The sequence below is a fragment of the Empidonax traillii genome, unplaced genomic scaffold (assembly GCF_003031625.1).
Source record: "Empidonax traillii isolate 1590-97213 ecotype Southwest subspecies unplaced genomic scaffold, ASM303162v1 scaffold14:size4059594, whole genome shotgun sequence".
Classification (NCBI taxonomy): domain Eukaryota; kingdom Metazoa; phylum Chordata; class Aves; order Passeriformes; family Tyrannidae; genus Empidonax; species Empidonax traillii.
The window spans coordinates 409,679-431,380 of record NW_020955207.1 but is presented as its reverse complement, the minus strand read 5'-3'; the positions used below and the strand labels follow the sequence as shown (position 1 = coordinate 431,380).

Below are 21,702 nucleotides of genomic sequence, written 5' to 3'. Positions count from 1 at the left end.
CAAGGCAGACAGGTGTCACCACGCAGAACTGCTGAAGAGATTAAAGGTGAAAGGGCTGAAGAGACTGACAGTGGCAATTTGTGGTGAAGCCATGGTGCTGACTTTGCAATGGCAGTCATCTTTTCGTGCTTCAGAGTAAGCAGTTTTTCTTTACAACCTGGTTAATAAAATTGGTGGCCAGCTCCTCACAAGGATGTAGAAGTATTACTCAAAAAAAAAAAAAAAAAGGAGGGGGGGGGAAGAAAGCACAATACAACAACGGAGATACAGTTGAGAGTATTGGGAACTCTTATACTGAATTATGGGAATGAGATGCAAGGTTAAAGTCATCATTTCAAGATTAACACTAACTGTATGCTTGCCAGTAAAAGTTACTAGAGTTCCAAATTTTTTGACCCAACCAGAAAAATCTCAACCCAACTATAATTTTTTTGAAACATTATTACTTGTTTTTCATCTAGCAGTACTATCATGACAAACAGATCACTTAAAAAAAAAAAATAAACACTATTTCAAATATATCTTTCAAAAGTCATAGTAAACCTAAAAAGTTAGCATGTAACACTAGTCAAACGCAACAAAACCAATCCAAAATCCTCCCCATAAACAATACAAAAAAAGTAATTTGGGTGTTGTTGTGCTGTAATAGCTCATCTTTTTGAGTGCTGAAACTTTAAAAAGTTTCTTGCAAACACAATGAAAACATCTTGAAAATTCAGGCAGCTTCATTCAACCAAAACTCAAACCCACAATTGCTCAGCTTTGTCTATTTTATCCTGTTCTGTCAGGATAAATACATGCCAGGAAACAGCTTCTGAGATGCAAGTTACCTCAGAACCAAACACATTTTAGTAGCAGCTAATGCAGAGAAGAAATCTGCTTTCCAAATAATTTATGATTTTCAGCTGACAGCAAGGTTTTGCTGAATGTCAAGTTCTTATACTGCCTCAAAGTACTTTGAAATAGCAAAGGCCTACAGTCAGTTTAACTGAAACTAGATCCCACAAATCAGCCCTAAAAAGCACGTAAAATAATCCTTCATCCCATTTGGGATGATAGTAAAAGAACTATCATTAGTTGGCAATGTCAAATTAGTTGCTTTTTCACATGGATTGAATCACACTAAAAAAGAAAATAAAATAGAGGAAAGACCTACTAGCCCTGCAATAGTTTGGCATTTCACTCATGATCTGCAATTTGTTTGCTTCCTAAAACCTACTTTTCTCATTAATTGCATTGAAAGCTTTAATGCAAGACAAAATAAATGCTTGACTTCAAAGTCTCTGAAAGGATGTGATTGTATACTTTTCTCTCCACACAGCAAGTGCAATAATCATGGTATAACACAGTCTTTTTCTTTAAAAAAAAAAAAAAAAAAAAAAAAGATTGACTTCTTGGAGTGCCCACAGGGACCATTTATCTGCTGTTAAAGTTAGATGCCCCTACAATCCCTTAATTATCTTGCTACCCATGCTTTAATACACACACTGCTGTGTGTATTAATACACACACTCACGAAGTCCAGCCTAATATATAAGTTCACAAAAACCAAACTTTGAATCCAAGTTTCTGAAGGCACCACCTTACCTCTTCCTCCTCACTTAATCAGGAGAGAAATACACTCCACCATCTTCGGAAATAACCAACACAACCACCAGGATCTGCACCTGGCTGTTACTGCAGAGCAGCTGCTGCACCATAAAGCACCTGCACAGGCGACCGTTCCACGCCGTAGTCGATACACCTTCACCACAGCACAAATATTCTTAGGGGCCCGCAACTTATTTCCACCCCTTCCAAAATAACACTTGTCCAAAGCCAAAGGACTCAAGAGAAACACCACGAAATCAGGTTTTCTAACTGATTTTTTTTTAATAAACTATAGAAGAACAAGATAACATTGCAACCAAAGTCATGGCAGCTGCATGCTTAAAAGCAGATACATAACATGTCTCTGGATTTTTCGGTTCTCTTTAGGAAAAAAAAAAAAAAAAAAGGGAGAAAAACTGAACATAACGCATAGATTTCTACACATATTCAAATAATAGCAGACTAAAGCAAGCAAAAACATAACTGTAAAAAATGTTTTGACAGTGATTCCAGATCCGACAGTTTTAAAAAAGGAAATTTCAGTTCTAAGAATCTTTATGCTGAACCAAGTTACGTTTTTACACAGCAGGAAAATAAGTTTTATCAATTGAGGCACTAGAGACAAAACTTACTTACACAATAGCTCAGATGCATCTACTGTGTGAAATGAAAAACCTACAGGCCATAGCATACTAAAAATTTAGAATTTAAAAGGTTGCATTAGACTTGCACTTGCTCACATTGACACAGTGAAATCAGTGGAAAACTACTGTTTTTTTCAGTTAGAATAAAATCAGGTTCTGATTGTTATTTCCAAACAGTTATCTTCCTAGCTTTTTCTCATTGTCCTCGCTTGCCTCTTCTGTATTCTCATCAGGGAAAAAAAATTGGAGAGGTTCTTGTGCCACCCCATCCAACAGTGTCTATAAAGAAATGCAAAGCACCTGTCCTTGGGCACAGTTTTATCCACGGTGATGTAGCCTTTTACTTCATCACATTCCCCACATCACTGAGCTTCTACAGGCTTAATAAATTTGTTTAGAATTAGATACTCATGCTCTCTAAGGAATGCTTATTTCTACCTTTCGATCCGCATTTTCTCTGGGTGTTAGGGAGTATTAAAGACAAGGAGTCTTCACACAGTAACTGGAGTGATCACACAGCAAGAGGAACTTGAGACAGAAAGAAAGGAGCTCATATGGATATGAATGCTGCTTTCTTTATGAGGAAGAATATTAATGATCCAGCGAGGTTTCCACCCAGATGCTACAATAACTGGCACCTCTAAACACCTACAGTAAAATATACCTCGATATCTTAATCAGGCACTTAAATAGAAAAACCAAAGGAATGACATTTAACATGGGTACTGGGGTAGTTACTCTGTAAGGCCAGAACATCTCGTATGAAGCACTCGGAAAATTAACTGTCCCACAGAATCAAGTAACTCCTATCAGGGGCTAAACGAATGGAGAGTCCCTCACTAGACAAGCCTGTTTTAAAAATAAAGACTGATAAATGGTTAGCAAATATTTGGTAGAAGCCATTAACCCCCAACTTAGATTCTTCACTATCTTATGTAAAATGTAGTGCAAGGCTCTTAATCCCTTGAGAAGATGGATCCAAAAGTAAACATTCAATGTGCTTTAATTTACAAGATTTTCTTTTTCCCCACAAAAAAAAAAAAAATTCTCCACTGATAACAAGCTCCCTGAGGGAATACATCAATTTTTTCAAGGGGAAAAAAAGCAATCATTTAAAAACAGAATCTGCAAAGCTCCAACAATCAATAGTTGCTCTATTTTGAACCATAACACATTTCTCATCAACATTTCTTTGGAAAACACAAGTTAGAACAACCATTCACTGGTCCTGTAAAAGAACCCTGACCTCCCTTATTTGAAGTAGTATCCTGGAGATGACAGTAATTGTTCTTTTAAAATGGTAATGTATGTATTTTAGTTAAATACACTCCAAAGTTAAAGGAAAACTCCACCTGCAAGAGTTCATCTACCAACACTTAAAAGGTTAATTATAGATTCTGTCACAAAAATACAGAATCAAGGAAAAGAGGTGGAAATGCACTTGTAAGGCTAAACTCTTAAGAAGTTATTTATGTTATGGAAGTTAAGGGACAAATGAAACAATCTACAGACACACAAAACACATTTTTATGGTAATGAAAATGCCAAGTGTTTAAACCATTCTCAAGTAATTTATTTCTTTTTACTGATGATTTACAAGGCCTTGATTATTAGACAAAATAGGATATTTTAACTAAACTAAAAAAAAATACAAACCGATAGAGTATAGAAGGAAATGCTATATGGTTCTGTAGAATATATCACACCCAGTGCACACACTGTCTCATTTTTCTTATCTGAACACGTTTGTCACTTACAGGATTTTTCAAACAAATATTTTGGTCTAACCAACATGTAGTGTACAGTTTGAGATGGCTGAATTAGGCTCTAATTCTGGCATTAGTCTACAGCCTAAACCACTGCAGTAGATCTTTCGAAGAGTTTAGTGTAATCAAAAACTGATCTAGACATTTTGGAGCGTTTAACAAGAGACAGGAGTTATAGCTGCACACAGTTCAGTATGGTACATTAATTGAAGCTAGAAGTTTTAGTATGCTTATTGCCAATTTCTCCCAAATTTTAACAAGCAGAGCTTCTTTGCAGATACATTATTGCTGAGGGTAATAAGGCTGTTGAGGAAAAGGGTATCCGGGTTGTTGAGGTGGCGGATATGGTGCTTGTCCAGGGGTTTGATACATGGGTGAGGGTGCATATGGCAGATTATACTGACCATACATGTATGGATTATAGCCCATTGGCATCGGCATCTGGCAGTACCTGCAGGGGGGGGGGAAATAAAAGCATACATGAGTTGTGAAACACTGACCATGCTAATCTGCAAACACAACTCATTAACAGATATAAAAAGACATGCAATCTCTCTAAGTGTTTTCTTCACATTTCCCTTTGAGCGCAGCAGGAAATGTGGGAACTTTCAAGGAGCAAACGCGAAATCAATTACAGTGCGTGGAACAGAAACACAGGTAGAAGGTCAAGTAAAGGCAACTTGCTAAAACTAGAACTGATCTAAATTGATTCTCTTCTGTTTAATAACACTGTGCATATTTTAACATTTGCTGAGCCTGCTACTGAAGGAGAGAGCAGTAGTATCCCAATTCCTTGGGATAACACCAGGAAGATGGAAAAACGCATCAGAAGAAAGCACACTACTCAACTGGAATTTTCTGTGTATTTTTCATCAAATGAAGCATGATATTTAATTTGAAAAATTAGATATGCCAACACTTTTGAGATAAATACCACCAACTCGTTAAGCAAGGGTTGGCAACAGTCAAGAAACCACAGTTAAGGAACTGCAGTCTTACCTTCCTTCTCCTTTAAAAAAACCCTGTAAAAACTTAAAATGAACCCTCCCACAAAAGGTACCAGCAAATGATTCCTACAAGAGTTACATGACTAAAACTAAAATAAAAAAAATCTTGCCTCAAACACTAAACATATCTTCAACTCTAACAATAACTAATTTTAAAATGTCACACACTCATTTTAAAATGTCAAGAAAAAAGTGCTTTTAAATAACAGGATAATGAAAAACTGCTTAGGTACTCCCGTAGCTTACCCTGGGTAACCGGGATAAGTTGGGTAAGGAGGTCCCTGTGCCTGTGAAGGTGCAGTGCTTGCTGCAGGTGCACTGGCTCCTGGAGTGGGAACAGGAGCAGCAGCAGGAGCTGCAGGTGCTCCAGCGGGTGCTGATGCAGAAGAGGAACTGCTTGTCTCAGAAATCACTGGTGGTGGTGGCCGTGCTGGTGGCTGTGGTTTAGTCCCCTAACAAGAGAAAGTGAATTAAGTTGGAGCTTCTTTATACATAAAGTCCTGGAATCAAAAGCTGTAGTTAGATGATTAGTTGATTTTTATTTTCATTTTAAACATTCCATATTTAGTCTATACAGATAATAATGCAGAGCATCTAAAAGGCAATAAGCTTTTAATTTCAAATCTATAAATTTTTAACACCGATAATACACATAATACACCCCTCTGCAAAGTCCTTAATTTTGCCCTTTATTTCACTTCAACACGTTTCCAACTACACCAATATATTAAGGAGTGATATACACAAATTACAGATCAGTTTAGAGTTCTAAAGTATGGACTTTCTACTTTCAACCCACTAATTCCATAGCATGTATTTACCACCATGGTTCTTGGTGCTGGAGTAGGAGTCGACGCTGCTGGCTTACTTCCTCCTGCTGATGTGGTCTGGTATGTAGGCAGGGGAATAGAGGGAGCACTGGGTTCCCTAGCAATGCTTTGCTGCAAATCTCTATTAAAAACAAACCAGCAAACATACAGCTTAGTTTAAGAATTGTTTGTTATGGGCTTCAGCAAGCTAAGCCAGAAAGATACAACAGAGTAAATCTAGTATTTAAAGCATGATCACTGACCTAGTTCAAACTAAATCTGGAATCTAAATCACTTCCACAGAAACCATCCTCTAGCCAACCCCCTGATTAACTGTTATATTTTTTTTCAGTAATGTCTTTATGTTCTAACTCAATACTAGGTATAGATCACAGAATTAGCCAAAAGCCTTGGGAACAGAAAGTATAGAATTATCAGAACATTTAGCAACTTGGAAGCCTTCCAGAGAACCCAAGGAAACCTTAAGTCTATGGAAAAGGATAACACAAGAGTTTAAAAAAAAAGGTGCATGTGAAAAACTGCAGTATCATTTATATCTGAGTAACTGTAATTATGAATAAAGAAAACTGGAAAAAACTTGAATGGCTCAGCATATGAGCTTTCAAGTTCTCTATTCTGTTACCTCTGGTGTTGGAATAAGCCTTGGTAAATTACTTTTCATATCTTACTTTGGTAAGATACTAGAAGGCTTTGGTGTCATGTTGTACTACAAGCTGCCATTAGACAGCATAATTTTACACTCAGCTTGTCATGCAAACTGCAAGGAAGAAGTTCTAAGAAGAATGCAAATCTCAATGTAAAGATTCAATATTTGAGATGGGGTAGACTCTTCAGAGAGACTTAAAGAAGCACTTAAAATTTCAGACAATTTTGCATAAAAATATCAGTGAGAAGTATGTAACAGCTAGAACCTGATAGCTGGCACTCTGAAATAGAAGACAGAGGAGACTGGCAAAGGTGTACAGTCTAGTTAGCAACAAAATACAGGATACTATTACATAGCAGCAAAAGGTGAGCTCCAAAGAAGAACAAAACTGGCCACTTTTGCAGAAACTTTGTAGAAAAACCTATGACTGAAATAAAAACTCCAAGAAAACTGTCCTCATCATTATCCTGACAGGAAAAAGGAATGATGAGGACAAAGCTGGAAATACTGTCTTGATATTCTGTTACATATGTGTATTTATATCTGAAACTATTTCTCGCAGATAGTGAAGTAAATATTTAACACTGTATTATACAGAAACTAAAAACCCAAAACCTAATATCTGAGATGACACAAGGGATGTAAGGAGTAATTTGCAATGCGATTTTAAAAGACAACACCAATGTCTTACAGAATATGAGTGCCTTTCAGAGTGAAGTATATTTTGATCACAGAGTGATCAAATGCATTTAACATGAAGCTTAAAACACTATTACAACTGATCCTCCAGTGGGTAATCATTATGGTGGGGGAAAAAAAAACCCAACACTGAAGTTCTAAATGAGAAACTCCCTAAACAAATTTATTTCCACTAAGATGCAACCCACAGTCTATATTTTTATTGTAGTTGGGACAGAAGGGGGCAGGGAGAAGAGGCAAAACATACATTTTATCCCCTCAAACTGTGGATTGGGTGCATTAAGAAACACATTTTGTAGAAGCACACTACACATATCCCAACTGTGATCGCTGCCCCCAGCTGTGACTGGGTTTCACTTAAGTGAACAGTTCACACACGAGGCAGTAAAAGATACCATGGAAGGACTCAGCTGAATGTTGTCAACACTAATCCTACAGCTTTAACACTGAACATTAACATACTCACATCATGGAGATGTGAAATATTCACACCTAGGCCTTGGTTAGGCAGCCTACAGCTTCCAAATTACGTGAATGTACAAAGCCAAAGAGAGGCAGAAGGGGTTGGAATTAAGAATTCGTTTACAAGCACAACGCCCGAATGAAAAAGAACAGTTCTACAGAGGATCAGGTTAGGAAAGGTAAAAACTGAGGCCTGAGCATCCCATTCATGTCATGGTACACACACAGAACAACTGCAGTTTCACCAGTTAAAATTTTAGTAACAACTAGCTCTTTTTATAAAGGCTATGTGCTTTGCTATGAGTAAAAGGCCAACCTTTTCAGTTACGCTTTCATCGTAAGAGGAGAGCCCAAAAATCACACCTGAAACACACTATACTAGGCCAGATCGCATACAGGGGACAATAAGAGTTTTCCTCATGTGAAGGACAAAATCTGCTGCTCTCCCCAGCAGTGCAGGCAACCCACATATCTAAACAATGATAAAAAACCAGACCAGGCAAGATCAGACTACAGAGCAGAAGTGGAATACCAGTGTAGAACCAGTGGAATACCATCACACTGGGCACGTGGAAGGCAATCATTTGATGAAGCATTTATCTAATTTCTCAGACTAAAATGACAGCAGGAGCAGGGTGCAGGGTGCAGAAATCTATCCTCAAAGGAAAGAATAAAATAAAATGACTAAAACATGCATGCCAAAAAAACCCAAGAGTGAAATCATAACATGAAACAGACTCATGCTGAACTGCACACAGGAAAACCACAGCAGACTTCAAAGGAGATTTTCCTGTTTATTTCTCCTATCATTTCTCTTGTTTTTGAGGGGAGAGAAGAGTAAGGTTAGCATTAAGGCAAAGAAGAGTTGATAGCCTTACCATACCTGTTCTTCCTTCTCATTTCATCAAGTACCATAATAAACATATCCCCAAAGACTCATTTCTGATAAATACTTAACCATTACTGCAATGCTTAAACAAAGCACTGAAATCTTACTTGAGCAGTTCATCTCTTTCAGTCTTGCGAGCAAAGACAATGTCACTGCACTTGTTCTGGAATTTCAGCAGGAGTTCTGTCAGCTCATTGTAAAACTAGTAAAGAAAAAAAAAAAACATAAAAATCCAACGAGTTCAATCAACACCTTCAGATTCCATGCTAGTGTACTTCTACATATTGATCCAGTTATGAGTATTGTATTATTACAGTGCCAAGGACCTGCCATTCCAATAGTTTTCTAGTGCATTCTATTAAGCTTTTCAAAACCAAAATAAGTCAGCTGTTGCCCATCCCTGTAACATCATGCTATTTGTGGGGTTCCACGTGTGTGTGTATATGTGTGTGTAAATATAAAAATAGTTTAAGACAATTACAAAAATGTATTGAAACCAGAAAAAAACTAGATCACTTCTGATGATGAACTATTTATTTTTGTAAAGGATTTTTTTTTTATTTTTCCTTTAATTTTACTGCTCTCAGTTCCATGCATTTCATCTGTATTGATATCTCAGAGGTTGGGGTTTTTTCCCTCTAGTGAGCTATCAATAAACCAGGAAAAATACTTAATACAGAAGTAGTAAGACACCTTCCAGAAGCCCCTCATGTATGCAGTAACAACATATAAAACACAAATTTGATAAGGTGATTAAATACCATGGGAGAGCAGATTAATGGATTTCTTATATAAAATGCCTCGCCTGGATCCTTCAACATCCTTTACTCAGCTGTTATTAACAACTTTTCCTATTGCTCAGAAAAGGAACAAAGAAGCTTTTCACAGCTGTTGAAACAATCAAAATTCAAGCAACTCGCTTCAGTAGTAAAATCCTCAAAAATGTACCTCTCAGCTAGCAGATCTCCAAAGTTTATTATTATTGGTTTTGATTTACATCTCATTGTGTATATTAAAAAAAAAAAACAACCAATCCTTCCAATCCCTTAAGCATCACCATACCTTTGTGCCTTCTTTTAAATTGGCTACAAGTTCCACAAAGTTGTCATTTGCTATAGCCAAGTTCTTCAAAACTTCTTCTCTTAAATTAGATTCGTTGTTTGACTGTTTCATCTTTGAAAAATCTTGATGTGCATTCTCAAAAGAAGAAAAAAAATAAGCAGTGAAAACAATGTTAGTTCCATGCAAGATTCTGTGTGTTTTATTTTCCTTTTCCTCTTATTCATTACCTCTACCTGTTTTCCCCAATACCTGCTTTTCCTCCACCTTCCATCCACACATTGTATTTCATTACTTGTCATCTGCCAAGCACAGTGGCTATTATAATGTATATTCCAGAACTATTCATATTTTAACTCACTGGCAGCAGACACCAGTTAATTACCTGTTCTGCTGTGGGCTGCCTTCAGTAATTCTGAAGCTCATCCTGCAGACTCTCTTTCAGAGGCTGTACTAATTAGGCTCTCTCCTGTACTAGCCTCCACTGATATTCATAAAATCATTCTGAGAGGTAGTATTTTTAAGTAGTATTACTTTAAATTTGGTTGACACTGGTAAGCTATTAGAAGGACAGGGAAGAGGAAAACTCACAAAAGCATCACCTACCTAAACCTCATTTCTTTTGGGAAAATAAACCAACAGGCAAACTTGAAAAGACTACTCCAGCTGCCTGAAGCAGACAAACTTCAACTCCAGGACATTCAAAAATAAATAATATCCATCAAGATGTGGTAAGTATACTGTGTTAAAAGGTAATCAAACATCTTGATAAAAGATATTCAAATATCTTGATATTCAATATCCTTGATAAACGTGGTGCACATGGTCATTTAAAAATAATTTTTCCCTATTGAAAAAAATCATCATAACGTAAGCTGCTATTGTCATTTCTCCAAGCACTAAGACTCTCTTTTGCTAGATGTTTCAGGTACCTGCCTCTAGAGTTACTGACAAATTAAGACTGAATTTATAAATAAACATTGGGAAATTCTATTAAGTTTTGCTTTGATGAGCTAGAAGTGAAGCACATTGTACACGCTAATTAGGAATAAACAAAAATGTACTTCAGAGATCCAAAATGTCTTCTAGTAGACAGTAAGGACAGGTGTCCTATTATACCAGAAAGAAGTATGAAGGAAGGGAAAAGCCAAAACAAACTCAAAAACTTTTAAACGCTCCAGTAAAGCTTCTTTCAAGGACAAAATCCTCTGCAGAACTGGACCAAGAAAAGGTCCAAGAGAATTTACACTGGAGCTCTGGGAGAATCTACTAAAATTTCCCATTTCTTTTCAGTGAACACAGACATTCCTGTACTTTTCAGTGATCAAGGAGTAAAGGAGTATCAATGCAATGACACATGAACAAGCAAAAGAGAGTAGAAAGCAAAGTGAGATTTCTAAAGCACTATAAAGGTAGAAGTATCATTGCTCTTAGTCTGAGAGGATGGGAAACACGCAAAGTGTTGTACCTGAATGTTCTTGAGAAGTTCTTCCTGCTTTTTCAGGGACTCTTGCACTTTCTGTGTGTAACTCCCATAAATTCTGTCCAACTCGGTCACAGAGATAGCCTCCTCATTTATAGCACCATCCTGTGCAAGTGCAGTAAGGAATTTGCTTGTCATGTCAAAATTTACAGATTTCAGATCATTTTCCAGTTGTTCTCTCTCCTTCTTAACTTCATCCAGACTGGCCAGCAAAGTTCTTAAGACGTTAACAACCTAGGCAATAAAAATTGTCGGAAGTTAGCAGGTTCAGAGGAATTATTACAGAAGGATACTCTACTACTTGTTTCCATCTTGCATTCCTCACTGTCCTGCATGACTATTTGTTAATGAATGTGCTTAAGATCACAAACCAGGACAAAATACAACAAAGAAAAGATCTTCAAACATTTCTCAAGCTATATTCTCATCTACAGGTTTGCTTTCACTAATAATGTTGAATTACCACAAAATGTTTCATTCTTTCTTAAGATGATCAGATACCTTCAAACAGGATATTCAAAAATGGCAGTCAAAACCAATGACTTCAAATCACTATGAGAAAAATAATAATACTGCTGTAGAGGAGCCATTAATTCCTTGGAAATCAAATTAGTGAAATCAGCTAGTACTTTAAAATACTGAGCCATGTCTTACATCGCTTACCTGTCCCAAGAACCCAAACACTACAGCCCACCTCCACATATAACAAAAACATTCAAAGACTGCTCCATTTATAATAACTAAGGATCAGCTTCCACACCAATTCATGTAAGTTTACTTTGTCAGACGAGTAGCACTTCTTTTCAAAATAGAGACAACTTTCCATGCTTTACCTCATTTCCCTGTAATGTTTTTGCTGGGTTGGCAGAAGGAATGGCTGCGTTGAGTTCTGCCTCGGGCTTACACAGAAGTGCAATCGTGTCCCGGTGAGACTGATAGCGCTCTTTAACCTGCCCATCTGCTTGCATAGCTTTATTCATAATACTGTGGTAATTGGCTCCCTCTGGGGATGGGGGGGGACAAAAAACAGCGGTTTTAGATCATTTCTAAACTTGTTTTTATCCAAGTCTTGCACATGAGCAGTTTTCACGCTTCATATATTTTTATGAGCCTGTACACTTATAAAGTTATTTACTAAGACTTACGTACAAAACTTAAGCTTCTAAGTTATGTTTTAAATGGGATATAAACAAGGCACCTACAGTAATTCTCCAGTGAAGCACACAAAGGCAAACAAATGAACAATGCTTTGAACTACACCCCAGATTTAAACCCCTGTAACTTTGCTAAACTGAGGCAGCTGTACCAGTTCCTTATGAGCTTCAAAAAAACAACATATACTAAGCACACATAAAACATGCTACAGTGATGGTCCTAAGTAGTTTGACTAACTCCTGGGGGGGGGGGGGGGGGGAACACATTAAAAGGACAAAACCACATTGATGGGAAATAAAAAACAAAACAAAACAAAACAAAACAAAAAAAAAGAGATGTTAATATACAAAGAAAAATACACTGAAGTATTTAAGAGGAATTGCTACCAGATCCTTAGGAAAGCCATTTTTCAGTACATATGCTTTCTGAAACTTTAGCATGCACGTACATGCCAAGGGTGAAAAACAAGCAGCAAATGCACTGCTATCACATCTCTCAACTCCAAATAATGGCACAGACTGCAATAAGAATATTTTGGCATAACCTCTCTCACAATTATATTTGTACATTTAAAGATAATACCAGAGCACTGACAACTACTTTAATTTACACTATAGACATCTTTAGGAGACCCCCAAAACCCAAAGCTTGAAACGTGAACTTTACCTGCCCTTAAAGATTTATAGAGTTCATTGGATGGTGTTCTCTGCCAGCGCTCCTTGAATTTTGTTCGCAGGTCATTGTCTGTAGTTTCTTCTTCATCTAATAATCTCAAAGACTACAAGAGTAAAATGTTACATGCATTATAAGCAGTTTTAAACACAAAATAGCTTCAAAATATGCAGCTGCTGTAGAAAACAAACAAAAAAATGCTTATACATCCTTTATAAATTTAATTTAACAAATAAAAAAACAGGTATGAAAGGCACAAAAATCACCCAAATTTCTTTAGAATGCTTTCCCAATGCTTTCCCCCTCCCCCCTAGCAATTTTAAAAGCAAAATACTTGGAAGGAAACATCCACATGTGACAGCACAGCTTTTGTATGGACTCAACACTCAAATAGCATATTTTTAAAATACTATTAACAAGCATTTGGAACACTGTGCATTTTTTTCTATTGTCATTTAAAGAGAAACACTGAGTGGTGATGTTTTTCAAGATCGTTTCGGTGCACTTACTTCATCTAAAATTTCTTTGTTCCTTTGCAGCAGTTCAGGCAGATCTTTGATCAGCTGATCAACAGTCTGAATTCCTCCCTGTTCAATCACAGACTTAGACTTGTTCAAAATAGACTGAGGAACAGTGTCCCCAGACACATCTTCGATAGCAGCAGGAAGATTGAGGGAAGCCAACACACTGAAAAATTCAACGTGTTAAATAAACAAATTGTTTGTATTTTTATCCTGACAACCACACTGCTATCCAAACAATCAAGCACACAGTCAATTATAATGGAAACAGAGTGTAATGTACTTTAAGACTGAAATTTCAAACTGAAAACACTACATTTATTACTAGTGTACACCTCACTAAATATACATTTCAAAGCTCTTAAAAAAAAAAAAATCCTAGTCTTTTGGCACTTAAATATGGCAAACATTTTAAGTATTAACTGTTTAGTAGATAAAAGAAACAACTGCCTTGAGTTACATTCCTATCTGTCATCTTGATACAATTTTTTTATTTTTATTGTTTTAAAGAAGAAAATTTTTGGGGGAAAAACATAATTTACTGAGTAACTGTTACAATCAAGCTGACCACTGGAATATGAAAATCCTTCTACATTAATGGTACCGTAACTTCTTCTAAGCAAGTGTTGGACTTCTAAAAAAATGAGGAAATATTGAAGAAGAATTAATACTACTTTAATAAGGTTTCAATTTTAACACCTATAGAAAAGTAATTCTAAATCCCCCTTCTATTGTTTAAGTTTGCCAGCCTACCACACAACAGTGAAAGGAAAACATTGCTGTTATCTGGGTACCTGCTGCAAGTCAACCAGTGCTTATGGGCTGTTCTGTAACTCCTCTTGAGAAACTCAACCAGAGGCCACACTTACCCATTTGCCAGATTTGTGGCTTCTCTCATCTGGGCTATCGACCTGTTTACCAGATCTGCCTTCCTCTGGTTATAAACACTCACAGATTGCTGCACTTGCAGTGGAACCATCTTCTCAAACAGGTCTGCAATTAAAGCAGTATAAATTACACAAGCTGCACCGTGAAAGTAAAAGGACACAAACATCTTCACAGCTCTTTTGCACAGCCTGTACTACTGACCTAAGATACTCTCCCCTGCTCCCCAAGATGTCTTAAAAACAAAAATCTATTTATATGGGTCTTTAGATTTCAGTTTTTAAGACTGAATTTGCACTGGAAATAATTTAAAGGCAATATATTTAAACCAGCTGTAGGATTACAAGCCAGATTTTCCTTAAGCCGCCATTTCTAATCTTGTTTCTTTAAATAAAGAAGATGAGAAAGGGAAAAATCATTTTTTCACAGCTCTCCTGCCCAGTCAACAAACTGAAATGTTTCAACTTTACGGAAGACCAGCAACTAGGTTAGTCAATATTGTACAATCTGATACTGTTCCTTCTGAAATTAAAAAGTTTGGTTTAATATAGACAATACAACTGCTGAGAAAATCTGAGAAATATCTTTAAGAGAATTGTACATTTCACGTAATTTTCAACTTGTGCTTTATTACATTTATTATCAAGAAGAACAGTAAGAAACAGGAGAAGACAAGTAGCAGTTTCAAAAACACTGCTGGACACATAATACAATTCAAAAATTAAATATTTTTTCACATGAACTTTGGTGGTCACATGTTTCACAAGGTAACAATTAACCCATGAACTCCACACACTTCACTTACCAGTGAATTTCTGACTCAAGGGTACGACAACTGGAGTAGACTTCACAAGACTGGCTTTTCCAATGGACTCCAAATCTTTCAGGTCAGGAACTCGGTCGTGGTAAATGAAGTCATTGTCTTTTTTAGCAGCTGCAAGTGCACGGTTGATTTTGTCAACCAGATCTTTAACATTTATATATTCATCATAGCGAGATGCCACTGTTTTCACCAAGTCTGCTGCATGCTAAAAAAAAATAAAATACAGTAAAAATAATAACTTTTCTTTCTCCCTTTCATATATACTTAAGAAAACAGATGAGATTCCCAGTTAGCCAAGTAGCAACTATCAATACATATGATCAATACTATTAGTTCCTTCAGAAAACATTCTGTCCTCTTACATATCAAAAAGTAAAAATATTTTATTCATTAAAATAGCTCATTAGGAAAAAAGAAACAAATAAACAAAAAAAAGTAACCAAGTTAATAGCTCACAGTAGCCTCACTATGACTCCCCAAAATCCAAAATAAGTGCTCCTAAGTTAGAGGCAATGACACCTCAAACGCCCATTCACAAAAAAAAACCCACAAATGTCATCAAATCATTTCCATGCTGTTTCATAAAACCCTTGCTTGCTTCTGCAGGGACTGTAAATTGTTTCTCCACCCTTGCTCGCATTCACAGAGGAAGAGGCCAGAATCCTGCTTTTCACATCTGCCACTACACTGAGCTCAGAAGCCACACAAGGTCTGCTGTCTATTCAGTCCTGTCCGCTCGGCCAATCTGGTTTTCCTTCACATCTGCGTTGTGAATGTGCAAAACCAAAATACTAAGAAGCAATTCAGTTGAGATTTGCATAAACTCACAATTCAGATTTCTTGGGACTATGAAGTGGAACCTGTGCTACATTATAAGTGAAGTGCATTTGGAGTTTGCTGAGATTTTCTGATACTTTCCGTTGTGCCACAGGACACACGACAGTAGTTTTGGTTTGATACAGTGCTATAGTCTAACTAGCATTTGCCAGAAACAAAATGAGAGCAAACAGGATTAAAGTATATATTAAAAAGATATTACACTATTAGAGAGTGTACAAAGGAAGGCCACTCAATGATCCTGATGGGTCCCTTCCAACTCAGCATATTCTATGACTCTAAACACACTTTAATTTGAAAAAATTTACATTCATCTCTCCCCCACCTCTCAATCAATTACTATTCTACCTTTTAAAATGGGAAACAAAAAGAGATTACTTTACAGTAATTGAATTTTTCAAAAACTCAACAAAAAGGGTACTAAACCTCTAATGTAGATTAGTTACAGAAGCAGGATTTTAATCACTGTAGAGAACAGGATATAATAACTTCTAGCTTACTAACTGTATTCAATAAGACAACACTTGTGTTTTAACTTGTGACTACATGCTGTTCATGAAGCAGTCCTAAAAGAAGTAATAAGGGAGTGTTTTCCCTCAGGTTTCACTAAAAACAAACAAACAAGAAAAAACCCCCCCACACCTTTACTACTGATTCTTACTGATTCTACAAGTCAGTCAAAGTGGCACTTCACGTATTTATTTTCTTAAGGTTTAGGAGACTTCAAGAAAGAAGTTAATTTTAGCCATTTTTCCTCTATTAAAAAATGCTTAAAACATGAGAAGACCTTACTCACTACAACATCTATATCTGAGCCCCTCTAGAAACCAGATATAAAGGCAAGAAACTATTAAGAATAAGAATAGAACTGTTGGTATGTTTTTCCAGAAATATTCAGATTTAAATCAGAATTGTAGCAAAGGAGTTATGTACAGACCAGACAGAATTTTATTATTTGGGGGATTTGTTTTACTAACGTTAATTAGGCAATTCATTAACAAATCTGTCATATTAGCTATACTGAGATAAGAAGCCTAAGCAAACGTAAAGATATGGAGTTAACAAGTCAAGCACTATCAAACTGTTTAAAAATCATTAAAACACATCTTTATAAAAGCTACTGAGATACCTCTCCTCTATGCAGCTGCTAATAATTTGATTCATGTGATAAACATGCTCTGCAACTTCTGAATATGTTTCCTTCTTAGTTAATTGAATTTTAGAATTCTGAGTTAGCTTTTCAGGATTTGAAGCTTTTCTATATTTTTCAGAGAAGAAAGCAAGTTACTTACCTGTAACCTCCCAATTTCTTCACCAAATTTCTTCTGCTGCTTTGCCAGAATAGACTGATGATACTCTGCATTGGCCTGCATAATGCAGTGCTTTGCAGCCAGAACAGGAAACACCTCCTGGAAATAAAAATACTGACCAGGGGAAAGTCCAACCATATTAACCACCACAGACAACATGGGATGCAGGAAGAAAAAGGAAGAAGAAAAGGAAATTAGAATCACCCAATTAATGGTTTAGATAGGTTAAAACATTAGAGGTAAATGTCAGAGACTGTGTGACTTTGCATGGATTGAATATTTTTTTTTATCCACTGTTGCAGAACTCTTACTGTCCTTTACTGTAGATGAACTACAATTTAAATTCAAGCCATGAAGTCACAACATTTACTTCAGAGATTAGAAACGCATGCATGTATTAGAAAGGACAGCTGCAAGAACACACCCAAATAACCCCAAGACAAAGCCAAGATAGTGCTCTTAAGAAATGGAGGTAGGTAGAAAGATAGGTCCTCTGGGTTATCTTTTTCCCTTTTTTTTTTTTTTTTTTAATCAAACAAATTAATTACACTTAAAACAGCAGCAGGCCTTATCAAGAAAGTAACTCCACAGTTATGAAAGGAAAGAACAATTAAAGAGGACCAAAAACTACTGACATGGACGGCAATTTAAAAGTCATTTTTAGACTTCTATATAGATGCACTTATCTTTGCAGGAGTACCAACCAAGACATAAAGAAAACATTATGCTGCAGTTCAGAGTACAGACATGGCCTTAGATCAAGGATTTGGCCTTATGGTTTTATTTCTTAAATCAAGGAGCACTGGAAAACCAGACAGATGTTTTCTCCCAGAGATGAAAAAAATAAAGTAAAAAAAAAGGTAAATTTGGAAGACAAAGCTGTCTGGGAGGCCTTGCTACTGGAGTTCAACACATTAAATCAACCTCTGTGTCACACTCCTAAACATGTAATTGTTCTCAAAGCTGGTGCTAACCAGCAAACCTTACGTTCTTTGAAGTAATCAATTGAGAGATTACTTTGCAACTGGAACAGGGAGCAGATCCACAGCTTAGAAAGGTACACAACAACAAAAGATAAAACAATGGCCTCACTGCCTCTCAGAAATCATCATAAACATAATACCTAAGTGAGAAATATTCTAAGAGCATGAAAAAGAGATTTTTCTACCTCTTCCAAAATCAACAGCATTCAAACGAACAGTCAAGACTCAATGGGATGATTTACAAGTATCAAGATTGTTTTGGGGCGGAGAAAGGGGAGGAGGCAGGCAGAAGGACAGAAGACACACACTGACTTCCAGTCATGTTTTTCACTAGCAGGTAAGTGAACAGCACCATTGTATTCATGCTGGACTCAACGTGAGAGCAATTTTCACATGAAAACATTGAGACTAGAAGCCAATTCAATCTCAACAGAAAGTGTTAGTTTGAAAACAGATTTAGTAAGGCATTAAGTTCCAAGAATGCATCCCTAAATACCACCATAAACATTTCAAGTTCACTTTAATGAAATGTATTACAAATAAACACACTTCATATAATAATATTTTACTTATTTAAAAAAACCCACTTTTACCCCCTATATTTTTCAGGTTTTTTTCAAACTGCAGGTTCATTTTCCTTAAAGGTAGCAATATGTCAGCTCTTCTTGAGGATATATTTTAAGTGTATTTCATGGAGTACATTGTAAACAATAACAGTTTTTCACAGTAACAACAAATCCCACATTATTTCCATGAGTTACTAACCTTGGGTAAAGTATCTTTATATTGACACTGTTTGTAAGCATCACCATAGTAATCTGCAGCTTGATTTGCTAGTTTAGCTATGATACCATCTTTCATTTTATCTGCAGGGAGGAGGAGAAAAAACAAAGAACAATTAAAGATCATCATCAGTTTTTACAACTGAACAGGTGACTAGTTCATCTTCAAACGGCAGCAACTGCTCTTGTGCAGCCACAGTCAACGAATTTACCTGAAATCTAGTAAGCAAAATACATCTTACTTTCAGCAGGATCTGTTCCTAACCCAATTCCGTGTCAGGACTCACAAAAACTACAACAGAGGAGAAGGGACTGGTCCTTTCCATTGCAGTCCACATCACTGTCAGCTTACAGCAAATACAGAAACACCATTCCAAGACATAAATAACCATTACTTCACACCAGAGCTGTACGTGCCTTAGCAGCAGTGGAATTAATTCCCTGCCTCACATCCTCACTCTGTTCCTGAAGCCCAAACTGTTAAAACAGGAACATTCTGCAACAATCGTTACCTTTTTTTGTTTACAAAGGAGATAACCTGTGGCCTGCACCAGCAATTCAACCTTCCAAAAGGAGGCAGGCAATCAGTGCAAACACTGGCTGTCCACTCTAAAGAGCTGCCCTTACAAACAGGCATCCCCTGACTCGGGTGATTCTTAGGTACCGACAGATCGATAAGCACGAGTGGGGAACATGGGGAGATCAGGGATTCTGCAGAGTATGCTTAACTGCCAAAATTAAACCAAAATAATTCCTAAGTGGTCTGTTCATAACAGCATATTCACACATCTGTTTACAACGTTTCAGGCACAAGCTATGAAGTGATATATTTACCTTCTATGAAGGGAGTATCTTTAGGGTATGCCAGAAAGATCTTTTCACTGTGCAGAGGATTTAGATGATAAACTACAACAAAGGATCTCATGATATCTATCAACTTATGTCTTTGCCAGAGTTTCTGTCTGGTGCACTAAATGTGTAATAAAATCAAAAAAATCTAAAATCTACAAAAAATTTACACAAAACTAAAAAACCTGTCCTTCCAGCCCCACCAAGTGTGCAGTAGTTGCATCTTCCTTCATACAGCCTGTGCATTAAAAAAAAAAAAAAAAATGCTGGCACATTAACTACATTTCCATTAACAAAGGAAATGTCAGAGGAGACTCATTCGTCCATGCAGACAGCTCAAAACATATCTTTCACCATCAGAAAGGAAAAACTATCCATTCCAACTTTTCACTTCAGTTTTTACTCACATATCTTTAAAATATTGCAGCTACAATGCAAGCCTTGAGACAGAACAGCAAACACGTGCAGAACTTAAAGACATTTAAAGAAAACATTGAGAAAGGCTCAGAAATTAAAAAAACAATCCGTACTTATGTAGGGGAGTTAGATTTGACTGACCTATTTGGTTTTTGCCAAACACATCCTCTTTCTTTTAACTTGTAAATAAATCCAGTTCTATCAGAAATACCATTATAGCTCATAAGCTGATAAATGGACTGTCTCATGTAAGAGAAAAATCAGAGAATTCCAAGTAAGGTAAATAGTCAATGCAGCAAGAAGCTGAACTTCAGCTTTGAGATCAAACTTGGATTTCCACTTGAAAAGTAGGTTTTTGGAGGTAATCAAGTTGTCAAACACAAGTCTTCAAAAAATGTCTTTCCCCCCCAGGGAAAAGAACCTCTAAAACTGGCAAAATCTACAGTTTTCATAGTCAGATGATTATTAACCTTCCTGTCCTTCAAGCACTGCCAGACTTGTGGTCTTAGGAGTAACCAGAAAAATTTTCAGTTCACCGGGCACATCTGGTGTTTGGATTAGACTTGTCTTGTCTTTTTCATGTTTTGAAAAAAAAGAAATCAAGAAGGTGACAGAAAAACCTATTCGTCATGCAAAATGAGGGAAGCACCTACTCTGCCCTGAAGGAAAAGTTTCAGATATTTGTTATACAAATTTATTTCAGAGCTGAGACTAAAATACCTCCAGCAACATGATAAAGAACATAGACATAATTTATCATTTGGCTGAAGGATAACAGTTTCTTGTTGAGATTCTCTAAAGGTAGTAAGGCTACAAGAATTTTAGAGATCCTCCCTGTGAAGACAAGAAACATCCCAGTTAAAATAACCCATTGTCTTCATCCACTGTATTACAAATGATGTGGGGAGAGAGAGCCATTTGTGGGCAATTACCTATGACCTTCGTTCTACTTTTACATATCTGTAAATTCTAGATGCATAACTTCTTCTAAAAACAGAGAGAAAAGCAGAATAGCAAGAGTAAGAGATCTCGTATCAAAGATAGTACTGTTTCACAGGGAAATTCTTTAAAGCATAAGTTAGCTAATAGTTGTATTAATATACCCAGACTCGGCATGAATATTTCACAATCAACCTTTAACAATTAGGGAAATCTTTTTTTTTGTTCTGCTTGCAGAATTTCTGAGATAAACTGGACATTCTTAAAATCAGACTTGGTTAAAGAGCTCCCCTTTTAAAAGTAGGAGCAAACAAACAGAATTTGTTTCCCTCAAACTCCTAGGAAATTTCCTTAGTTTCCTAGCACAGTCATTCCTTTCTAAGTTCTCATGAAATCACTCCCTAGATGAGGAGGGAAGTACTTGCAAAACCCTTTATGCATCATTTCTAGTACT

General features: G+C 36.5%; 1 protein-coding gene across 2 annotated transcripts in view; it reads right to left on the bottom strand.

Annotated features, from left to right (window-relative positions):
* Nucleotides 1-1,847: 1,847 nt before the first annotated feature.
* The window catches only part of PDCD6IP (programmed cell death 6 interacting protein), a 32,962-nt gene continuing 13,107 nt past the window's right edge, over nucleotides 1,848-21,702 (bottom strand). Inside the window, exons 6-18 of one of the 2 annotated variants that reach the window (XM_027891606.1) lie at nucleotides 19,027-19,127; nucleotides 17,261-17,392; nucleotides 15,114-15,336; nucleotides 14,293-14,416; nucleotides 13,412-13,589; nucleotides 12,897-13,008; nucleotides 11,909-12,078; nucleotides 11,061-11,309; nucleotides 9,596-9,730; nucleotides 8,641-8,735; nucleotides 5,829-5,958; nucleotides 5,254-5,459; nucleotides 1,848-4,451 (exon numbers count right to left, since the gene is read on the bottom strand). In XM_027891606.1, coding sequence (XP_027747407.1) covers nucleotides 4,283-4,451; nucleotides 5,254-5,459; nucleotides 5,829-5,958; nucleotides 8,641-8,735; nucleotides 9,596-9,730; nucleotides 11,061-11,309; nucleotides 11,909-12,078; nucleotides 12,897-13,008; nucleotides 13,412-13,589; nucleotides 14,293-14,416; nucleotides 15,114-15,336; nucleotides 17,261-17,392; nucleotides 19,027-19,127 — 2,024 coding nt within the window. In that variant the 3' untranslated portion in view covers nucleotides 1,848-4,282. The remainder of the gene's footprint in view (nucleotides 4,452-5,253; nucleotides 5,460-5,828; nucleotides 5,959-8,640; nucleotides 8,736-9,595; nucleotides 9,731-11,060; nucleotides 11,310-11,908; nucleotides 12,079-12,896; nucleotides 13,009-13,411; nucleotides 13,590-14,292; nucleotides 14,417-15,113; nucleotides 15,337-17,260; nucleotides 17,393-19,026; nucleotides 19,128-21,702) is intronic. The other variant, XM_027891617.1, reaches the window with a different exon arrangement.